Raw genomic sequence first — 11,037 nt, 5'->3', positions numbered from 1 at the left:
TATTGATGTATGAAAAGCATTTCTATAAAGTAAAAATGTCTTCCTATGTATGCAGATAAACCTGAAATTTGGCAAAACAGCAAAGTATTTTTCATGATCAATGGTAATTTTTCTGATGATCATTATACTCTAAACCAAATTATTTCAGATTTGCTACTTAAACGAGCTTTTGATCATATGAATATACCATAACCAGTAGCATAACACATGAACCAATTTTAACATTCATGTAATTATATAATTAAAGACATATGTTGGTTGGCATTCTGTTTGTAATTGATACTACAATGCTACTAGTGATTGCTATATAGTACACCTCGGAAGAAGATAATAATGGGCGAAACGCTTCCACAAACATTTATGTACTAGCTGTCCTTATCTGCAAAATTTTCACCTGGATAATTTTGGCTTTCAAGCTTGGCAAAAATTTTGAGTTTTTCCTCAAAAAGGTGAATTTGCTAATACTGATGTGAGATGGGTAAAGGTTACAATAAACTCTGCATGGTTTGAAGTCTGAGCTTTTCTATATCTATGAACTGTCTCTTTGTAGTACCAAATTTCTAACTTAATCCCATTACATAGAGGTTTGAATGAGGTCTCTAGTCTATGCCTGACAACTTGGTAGAAATTTTTAAAGGCTATATCTGTTTTAATATAGCATTATTGCAAATAAATTTACGTTCCTAGACATGCTAATGAGCTATATATTTCAATAATATTTCAAATATTTGGCAAAACATTCAAGTATTGTTCACTTCATTTTTTTTTTTTGGAAAAAAACGTAACCAAAATGTGTTGTATTTATGCAAAAACGATGCCCACAAAATACATTTTGTAATGCTCTGGAAACGCTGAAATGGCATTTTAAGCTCTTGAAATTCAAAATTTCTCAGGAGAGAATGCCCTTGACCCCCTATATGCGGAGCGCCTCCGATGTTTTATGACTGATGTTTGAAAATCCTAGATCCGCCCCTGGTTTCGACAACCTTAGCTGTAGTCATCTTCAGAGTCAAATGAGGAGTAAACGTCAGGGTTAGCTGTATTTGTTAACTGGTTCTTACGTCATTGTATTGTGTGTACAGAAAATGTGGATGTCAATTGTGTATGGTCATTTGAAATAATATGAAGTGTGATGTTTTTAGTTGAGATAAGGATTTAGTTGTGATGTTTTTTATTTGTAATGCGTGTCAATTGTGTATTGTCACGAATTAGTGTGAAGTGTAATGTTTTAGTTGATCGTTTGTTTGTATTGTAAGGTGCCGGTAACCTGACGTTTACTCCTCATTTGACTCTGAAGATGACTACCGCTAAGGTTAATGAAACGTTAGTCAACAAATAACAAAACAGTCCTTCTCAAGACTATACCAACCTGGACGATCTACATTTACAATATATATAGTTTATGTATGAAACAGTTGAATAATTTTTCCCTTTATTATTTGATTGAATCAATGCTGTTAGCTGCCTGCTAACAGCAAAACAATGTCTCCTCTTTAGTGGAAAGCACAGGATTAATGAGGGAACAGTAACATTTCCAAGACTGGAGCTAACTGATTCTGGCATGTACGAGTGTGTTGAAAACAGTTTAAACAACATTTATCAAACTGCTCATTTGAATGTCAGAGGTTTGTATCACGTTTATGTAGAGAGCTAAGTCTTAGGACATGCAAACCCTAGAAGGATGACATTCTCAGGTAAACTTGGAAAAATCACGCAAATGAATACAGTAAACTCTCGTTTTAAAACGGGGTATCGCTGTTTTATTTTGTTTTTAAGTGTTGATTTGAATTCGTAGGTCAATATTACTTCAAAGTTTGTCCCTTCCATATTGGTGTCTGATAAATTCTAGGTGTCCATTGTAGCTAGAGAAACATGGAAGATGTTTGTTGGGGACCACATGAAGTGTCCGCAATGCCTTTTATAACGAGAGTCGGCAGGGTGTTGGCCTCATTTGTATTGTTTTTACGTTTCTGTTTGCATTTTTGGTGCTTCAAGGAGCCGTGTATCAATTGGTTGGAAAGTAGCATCTTGTATAAATTTTTTTGTTTTGCCTTTAGCGGAGAAACCTGTTTTTCACGAAAACACCGGCACGAAAACATTATTCATCGGAAATAAAGGAGTGATTGAATGTCGTGCAAAAGCTGCACCATCTGCCAAGAACACGTGGGAAAAAGATGGCGTCAAAATTGATTTCACGTTTTCAAAATATACTTTGCCAATCATGAAAATCTCGTTATCCGTGAGTACAAATATTGCAATTAAACGATGAAAAGTTTGATTTACCTTTTCTCTTCGGAACTGTCATGGCCAATGGCTGTACAATAATGTAAGCAGTCCTCCTTAGTGTCTAGGCCGGGTGACGTTTCTACGTCCATTGACTTGAAACATAACTTTCTAAAAACGAACAAAGGTCATGTATAACATTACTAACTGGATGGTGAATATAAACGAGCTTCACAGAAAATGCCTGTAATATTCTACGTATGAATAACTCAAAACCATCCACAGGATAAGGATTTTTACTAAACTTATCAAAAATAGGCACTGCGGGTGTACATGTACGCACAGCTGATTTTTGGAATCATTGTAACTCCATGCAGCAATGGGTTAGTGAAAATAACTGTGTTGATGCACAAAGTTACTTTAATTTTATAGTATAGTTGTGAAACTTTGTTGTTAGAACTTACTCATCGTTTACACAAAAAGATTTTTTGCCTGCGTCTACTGTGTGTACAACTTTACATAAATTATATATTCCATTTTATATTGCTAAACAATTATTGAGTTACCAAAACCTTATACATACAGCTTTATGGTCTGGAGAAACGTTTTGAAGTTTTTCAGAGCGTTTTGAATTTGAACTTGACTTGTCTCTTGTGTATTTTAGTTATGTAGCTGTTTTTGTGCACTCTTTTATCGAGGGATCAATGGATGTTGTTGTCTCTTTAGAGAGGGTAAGCAAGCAAGATTGTGAAATTATACTTACTGCTAAAATACATATGGAAGCGATCCAGAAGATAAGCGTTCAGGTCATTGGTGAAATCAATTTTGCTGACACTCCCAAAAATATCGAGAGGTTAGGGGCGAAACATTTAAATTAAAGTGCAAAGCTGAAGGTAAGTGTTAGTCTAGTAGGCTTGTTTTTGCAAGAATTGTAATGAATAACTGAGGTCTGGTTCAGGTACACCGCATAGATTTAATCAAAACAGAAACAGAAAGTTGTCAAAGTTGCTGTAAATTTCAACTTCTGTACGATACGAAAGCTGGCAGCTGAAATTTCATTAAAAGGCTGTGTTGTAAACCTCTAAATTCCTCGAGTTTCCTTTTGTTATTTCTGTTCTGAAATGATATTCTGCTACATTTCCTTGCTTTGGTCTCTTGAGTGAAATATTTGTAGTGTGAAAATGGGGTCAACTAGACAAAATATGTGTTGTTCAAAACCGAGTGCACGCATAGGTGACATTCCAAGTTTGAAGCTTGTGGTTAGTCCTCATCAACGACTAACATACAAGTTTGACATAAACTTAAGCAGGTGCATTTATACACCAGATGTCTCAAGTATATAATGTACATACAATAATTTGTGTATGCAGGCGATAAAGACAGTGCTACGAAGCTGGTGATCAAGTACAAATGGCAAGTCGATGGTAAAGATCTTGTTTATGACGATTCGGTGGTTTGGTCAGAACAGGCCTTACCCCCTCATCTTCCTTAAAACTGAGGTAGAGTCTGATATAAGTTTTGTACATTCATAAACTTTCATCAACTACCCGAAAATCGTGATACCATTTATCTTATATGAACTTTGTTGAACATGGTTGTAGGAACGGATTGCGCGTTATCTGATAAATTTGACTTACTGTAGGTTGCGCAAAGTGGTACTTATGAGTGTATTGCCTATATTGATCAACCCTCGTATGCTGAAAACGAATGACGATCATCGTCAAAATTAAAGGTGAAAATACAGGCGTTTGATGATCTTGATTTAGTTTCTTAGTAGTTCACATGTTGATAGTCATGTTCTGGTTTGCGTTGGAAGTAAAATTTATCGATTTGTTTATATTGTGAATTCTTTGTTTAGTAGTTGTTGTCCGTATGTCATTTTACGCATAATTTTATAAGGAAAATTAGACATCCGCCTTTGCAGTTGTTCTGATTGTTTTACGTCTCAGGTCCCCCGAAGCTCCCAATAAGGTTGAAATTGATGGTAATTGCAGCTTGTTCATTGCTAAGATAATGTGGAGTACCACACCGTCGAACCAGAATACCATTAAACACTTTATCATACAAAGATGACGTCGTACGGGGGTAGACACTTGGTACAACGTGAGCGAGAAACGTGGATGCAAAAGAGTTTATGTGGACTGTTAAAAATCTATCGCCTTTACGAAAATATTTCGCTCCGCGTTCTTGCTATCAATGATTGGTACGAGCGCACCCAGTGAGCCCACAAAATTTGATAACTGCGTCACACCTGCAAGGTAAAACAATTTCAGATAATTTTTTCCATTTAAAGTTTGAGCTACACAACATGGTGTCCAGTATTTGTCCCAATACACGGTTTTGGGTGTTGACGTACCGAGATTTGGTTTCAAGAGACTTAGTAGCATTGTTCTTATTTCTGAGACAAATCTTCAACTGAAAGTATTACAGACTGCAAAGCGTGTCACCGACTTTAGAATTTAAAATGAATTGTTTTGCATCTTTTGAAACACGAAAGACTTTGTTGTATCTATCCTAGTTACTAATGCTTTGTGTGATTTTTACCTAGAACCAACGAAGTGTCCCAATATCAGCGCCTTTCCAGGAAAAGCCAATGAATTGACATTAAAATGGGAGGTTGGTTCTTACGTTTTATTCTTTGCAAGTAGATTCTGATTGGTTCAAAGACACGTAATGAATTCGTTATGTTCAACAAAATGAACAAATCTAGTGTCATATAATGTGTGAAAATTAACAGTGTCTTGTTGCCATAACTTTACTCGTACATCATAAATATGCTAACGCCTAAAAGCTCACTGCACTCGCTGAGTGCGACAAAGAAATTTCAGCCCCAAAAATCAATGGCAAACCTAAAAAGAATAGTTAATGTAATAATTTTGAAGGAGCAAGCGTGACCGAGCTTTTCGAATACAGGAGTAAGTTTTATTGAATAAGTACAATGTTTTGTGAATTAATATGTTTTACTAACATTTATTTTTGCAAGGGAACCATATGATGTTACTGAACTTACGCAACTGACTAATAGCGTCAACCTTTAAACATTTTTAAAGGAAAACTTTATTTTCTTTGAAGCACAACTTTTCTCCTTTCTTTCAGAAAATGGACCGCATATATCACAATGGAGGTGATTTCCATTATGTTCTTGAGTATTATTCTCGATAAACGTCAATCCAACACCAAAAAGATTTGAACGCTACCAGTACGAATTCAAGATCCCAAATGCTGGCTATTATCATCTGTGGTCGTATAAAATCCAAGGGAAAACATAGTTGGTGGTGGGCCATTTTGTGAAGGGAATGCCTATTCTGGCCAGAATGGTAGGTCGAGTATCGATAAATTGCTAGAACGGATTTTAACGGCCTGCTTATGTTGATGTCGAGTTAACACTTGAGCTGCCAGAAAAATATACAGAAAGTGTGTTCAACTTCGAAATTCTTAAAAGATTGGCTGCATTTGGTCTTCATGTTTGAGCTTCCTTGTTTATCTCTTTTCTTTTTAGTGATTATACGTCGCTTCCCATCTGTCTTGCAGTCCTTTGTTTTATCTCTCTTTTTCTTTTTGTTCTGTCGTCTTGTTTGCTTTTCCCTTGTTATCTTTGATGATTTTGTATCTCCGGTTTTGCTTTTTTGTTTATCTCTGCATTCCTTGGTTCATTCTTTGTTTATCGCCCTTTTCTTTTTGTCCAGGTTGTTTGTTTATTGTGCTTCCTTTTGTTTTCCTTGTCACCTTCCTTTCTTTGTTATCTGGCTTCCTTGCTAAACTCGCTTCTTTTTCGGCTTTTTTTGTCGATCTTGTCGTCACGCTTCAGTTTAATGTATTGTCAACAGTAATTTGTTTAATATTGATTCTCACCTGTATAGATATTACTAATCGTCAACCCATCAAGCATCAAAAGGAGACTTTTTATTTTGTTTTATTTCATAAGCCAGAAAGTGTCCTGATATGTGACGTTTCGATTTATCGACTTTGTTTGATATTTCTAGCTCCGGACAAAGCACCTTCGCAACTTACTGTTAGTAAAATTGGTGCCAGATACTTCATTGTCCAGTGGAAAAACTTACATTGAGAGAGGAAGCGTTGATGGCTATAACGTTAGTAGAGCTTATATGATATTGTCAGGGGCTGTTAGGAGACACCGCGCATGTACACCAGTGGTTAGTGTAATACACGTGAAACATTTGACATATTATACAGTTAAAGTGGCAGCGCATATGTTCCTTTAGCCATGCAGTTTTAACATCAAGGATCTAAAATGGGCGAAGTTTGCACATGCGTAATCACTTCAATTTAGCTACGTCGGGCGACCATGTTTTTTTTGCAGGCATACGAAAAAATTTTACAGGCAACGGAAAAGTCGTTGTAACGAACTTTGTTCTCATACATTCTAACACAATTGCTCAAAGCTGTGGATCGGCAAATATTGAAAATTTTTTCGAGAAATTTGAATTTTGCATTTTTTCTCAAATGTGCATCTATGTCTCTTCTGAATCAATACGGTTTGCCTTTGGCTTAAGCCACTTGCAGGTAGCGCCCCTCACCTTAGCTCCCTCAACATTTTACACTGATCTTACACTGAGGGCGGCTGCCACTCTATTTTTGTAAGGCGTCAACAGTGCATTTATTTTCTTCAGCTCATATTTACAATCAACTTGGCACCTCTTCAACATCGCGTCGTTCGATCAATGCGAATCTTTGCACGGAGGATAGTACATGCGAACTGAATATCAGCGCCAGCCTCACATCCAAACGTGTCGACGGTCTTCTACCCGACACCGAATACAGAATATCTCTTCGCGGTTATAATAGCGGCGGATTTGGTCGCCGTAGTGCACCCATTTTAGTTCGAACAATGGAAGACGTACCCGAGGCAGTTGCTACCCTTACCCTCACGCCGTACGCCAAGTTTGTTAAAGTAGAGTGGACGGAACCGAACCAACCAAACGGAATTATCACCAAGTACAGAATATCCATTGATAAGCAACCCAATTTTAAACCTATCATTCTTAACGCCAATACCAAAAATACATCTTCGGATCGCCTGAGACCAAAGACTGAATATATCGTGACCGTACAGCCCAGTACGAGTAAAGGTTATGGCAGAAACGTGCCGACTCGGTCGAAACACTCTTCACCACAAGGTAAAGTGAGCTATCGTCGGGCTTATGTAATATGTTTCTTGCTAGGTTTTCGAAAATTAACAAAAAATTCTCGGAAAAGAGATTGTAAATTGCACGTGATATTTTTGCAGCAATAAACGTTATGCCATTTGGTCAAATGGAACCGTCGAGTGAAGCACTTTTGAGTGCAAACCGCAGATAGTTAAGAGTACAGTGACGTAGTCAGAAGTTGTGCAACCTACGTTCAGCCTAAATAATTTTCTTCAATCAGGCTTTTACTGAACCTACCATTTTAATGCATGCAGATATCAAATCGAAGAACCAAATTTGTTTGATGGCTACGCTTTATAGACTACATAAACTCAGGTATGAAATTGACTTCATAAGCTTGTGCTCAAACTTTCAGTGAGAGCGAATTGTAGCTACATACAACTGAATTGATTTTAAATTACCTAAAATGCAGTACTTCTACAATGAGATGTAGACTATTGATTTGGTATTCAAAGCATGAATATATATAGGATTTATCAAAACTAAAGAAAACCATGCTACGGATAGAAATGGTTCGATTTCCGATTTGAAAAGACTACCACTAGCAATTCAGTTTTGAATTTATTTTACTCGTTTAATATCTCGATTTAAATTCGTTCCGTCTTATTTGTTCAGTGCCTGTGGTCCCAAAAGCCTGATTTTGGAAGTAATATCAGTGAAAATGGTAAAAACGTGATTTTCCAAGAAGGACAACCTGAACAGGATTTCCGAAAATCCTCGTGTATTATCGCATCAAAGGTAAAAGACTTTCATATATTAGATTATGCATTCGAAGTGAGAACATCGTATTTTTTTCATCCTGTTACGATATAAATTTCTGAAACTCTAAGTATAAACGTTTTGTTTCAGACGGCGAAGATAATGGAATGGGCTAATTTGACAGATCCTGGGACTATTTTGGTACGGATGGTAAGTCGTACGTGAAATATACGATTTGAAACGTGAAGGGGTGATGTGTATGAGTTTACTCACCATTGCTTTGAACAACGAGGGCAAAAGCGAAAAGGGTGTCATTGGAGAAGTTCGCCCAGGAAACAATAAAAAAGGTTAGTTTTCAACTTGTTTGTTTGCTATACATTTAGGCATGCGCAATAATTTATTTCTGAATAAAAAATAATGACGAGATCATAGGTTACAACAATTACATAACTTAAGTTACAACAGTTCAACAAATTGCACGATGTTGAATGGAAATGTTAGATGCCCAAAACACATGTGTACACAGTATGTCAACATCATTCATCATTTCGTGAATTCTTTGGTAAAAGTGCTTTCTGAAAATTATTGATCGTGCGGAGACATTTACGACAAACATGGTGCTGTCGATAGTGCGTCCAACTTGTTTTGAACAAGATTTTCCCCATTTGCTGATGTTGGACTGCATTTAGACAAAATGTATCAAACTTAATATTCAATCAAATTTTTCTCTATCTGCAGGTGTAAAGAGGTTTTGCTCTATTTTATTTAGGTTTCTTGCAAAAATACAACTGTTTCTAAATGTTTTTTCCTGCCAAATCGTGCCTACGAACAATCCTTAGACTGAAAACTTTTTACCGTTCGTAGCTAAAGCAGACAACTTCGCTGGTCAAACGCGCCTGGTTCATTGTTGTCATCATAATAGTTTTCTTGCTTCTGATATTGCTGATGGTGGCATTGCTAATAACAAGGAAACGCGGCGAAAGATACCCCGGTATGTTGTGTAGTACGTTTTAACTGAGAGATATGGTTTGGCGGTTTGCATTTTGTATTTTATAATTCGCATTGTCATTAGCTAAATTTTTGTATTTTGTGAAATGCTTGTCGATGAAAAAGACATACTCATGATGTATACTCACATGAAATAATTACATTCAGCCATAAACGTCACTTGGTTGTATTAAAAGTATTGAAAAGCTTGCGGTACATCACCTACCGCAAGATGGGCCTCTTTGCCGTTAAACCTGAATCGCAAAGCCATGGTCACGTGACTTTTTGCGGTTTGCCGTGCGCCAAACTAAAACTCTTTAACGACGCTATTTTCAAGTTGGAAATGCATACGCTTGAAGCGTAAGCGAAAGTAAAGAATATTTGGTTCTTATTAAAATGTTAAGACTTAATGGTGTTATGGCACAGTATAGAAACATACAGTAGTCTCTCCACTGTACAACTTGGTGCTGTATATTTAATTAGATTACTGGCTGCGGCTAGCCATCCCAGCTCCTATTAGCCGAAAAAGCATTTGACTGGCTGCCACTATGCTAATCACATGCTTAATAAGATATGCACTACACAAAAAAATTCCATAGAGGGACTTCTGTTTGTTTCTATACTGTGATTATGGTTTGTGATGTTATGCTGTTTTTCCGACAGTTGGAAAACGAGAGAAGAAGAGAGCAGGTGGTATACTTGATATGGCAGATGAAGCGGATTATGGCGCGTATCTCATGAAAGATCACAGGTTAGAGTTTAGCATTTTTATGAATGCCAACTTCAGAGACAATGTAGATTGTTTTTATCGGTCGCCATGTTGGGGAAAATTTCATATAGTGAAAAAGAATTTATGTTCATTTCATACTTTGTTGAGCATCGGCATTTTGATGTACTCTCCCAACATGGCCGCATGCAAACATTGTACAGGGTGTCAAAAAAAAATGTAACTAGCATTTATAACAGATCAATGAACTCGACAGTTCTGTGCCTCTTGGATTTCATACATACACTTATTTCCAACATGTTATGACATACTGATATACACTAATTTCCAACGCAAATGCATTATAACAGCCACAAAAAGTGGTCATATTCTCCTTAGTTACAACAAATTATGAACAAACTAGCGTTTGACTAAATTAACAAGGCGAAACAAATAGCTACTGCATACTAAACTATTTAACGCAGATTTCATTTAAGTGCATACATAATTATTCGTTTTTTTTGGGCGACACCCCGCCGTTGTAGTAGTAGAACGTTCAATGCCATACGAAAACATTTGCAAAATTTAATATTTTTTCAACAGGTCAAACGGAAATGGTGTGAACCGGCAAAACAGTAACGCCTCGATGCCATACAGAGATCCTGACCGCGATAGTTTGGAGGCGTATGGTGAAGAAGATCGTTTCGCCGAGGATGCAGCTTCATTGATCGGTGTTTATAACGATGACCGAAAACATGGCAAAGGTAAAGGCATGTTCGAGCCGGAAGCTGTGTAAAGCAACAAGAGAGGCTGTGCCTATGGTTAACGTCGGTTTCGACCAAGAGATAGCATTGCTCGCTGAGTCCGTTTCACACTTTTTTAGATATAATAGTTTAAGCTATTTGTAATTATTTGAGCTGACAGCGACTCAGGTTTTGAACTGATTTAAAATAGTGAAGATAGTACTTGAAGACTCTGCAAAAGGAATATTTTAGAAAGGTGAATCATTACATGTTATAAAAAAACATGAATTCAACGAACTCTTCATTAAAGAGATGGCCGTTTTGTAAAGTTATGGAGGATCAACTTTTAGTCAAAACTATTTCTAACGTTATTTATGCAACGATATACAACTGTTCTTAATATAAATGAAATTAGTCTGTAAATTAGTAAATATTAGTTTTATTTCGTAAATTATTTCATATTTTTACTCAATTTTCCATACAGAATTCAGAAAACCACGACTAATTTGTA

At 36.6% G+C, this 11,037-nt stretch overlaps 1 protein-coding gene and 1 long non-coding RNA gene across 2 annotated transcripts; both read left to right on the top strand.

Annotated features, from left to right (window-relative positions):
• The first annotated feature begins 5,464 nt into the window (after nucleotides 1-5,464).
• On the top strand, nucleotides 5,465-7,240 carry LOC124434412. The gene is made up of 3 exons (XR_006944767.1): nucleotides 5,465-5,540; nucleotides 6,207-6,314; nucleotides 6,855-7,240. It is a non-coding gene; the product is annotated as an uncharacterized LOC124434412 (long non-coding RNA).
• Nucleotides 7,241-8,968: 1,728 nt separating this feature from the next.
• On the top strand, nucleotides 8,969-10,683 carry LOC124434369 (fibronectin type III domain-containing protein-like). Its single transcript, XM_046984259.1, has 3 exons — nucleotides 8,969-9,081; nucleotides 9,741-9,828; nucleotides 10,387-10,683. The coding sequence occupies exons 1-3, from the start codon at nucleotides 9,036-9,038 to the stop codon at nucleotides 10,577-10,579; spliced, it is 327 nt and encodes a 108-aa protein (XP_046840215.1). The 5' UTR covers nucleotides 8,969-9,035; the 3' UTR covers nucleotides 10,580-10,683.
• Nucleotides 10,684-11,037: the final 354 nt, after the last annotated feature.

This window comes from Xenia sp. Carnegie-2017, unplaced genomic scaffold (genome assembly GCF_021976095.1).
Source record: "Xenia sp. Carnegie-2017 unplaced genomic scaffold, XeniaSp_v1 HiC_scaffold_14, whole genome shotgun sequence".
Lineage (NCBI taxonomy): Eukaryota > Metazoa > Cnidaria > Anthozoa > Malacalcyonacea > Xeniidae > Xenia > Xenia sp. Carnegie-2017.
Note: the sequence above shows the minus strand (reverse complement) of the source record. Positions and strands in the feature narration are given on the sequence as shown.

Excerpts from the sequence above, each read along its gene's own strand:
- LOC124434369 (XM_046984259.1), top strand. The coding sequence starts at position 9,036 with ATGGTGGCATTGCTAATAACAAGGAAACGCGGCGAAAGATACCCCG. Across the intron at positions 9,082-9,740 it reads ACGCGGCGAAAGATACCCCG|TTGGAAAACGAGAGAAGAAG; the intron begins GTATGTTGTGTA and ends TTTTTCCGACAG. Across the intron at positions 9,829-10,386 it reads TATCTCATGAAAGATCACAG|GTCAAACGGAAATGGTGTGA; the intron begins GTTAGAGTTTAG and ends TTTTTTCAACAG.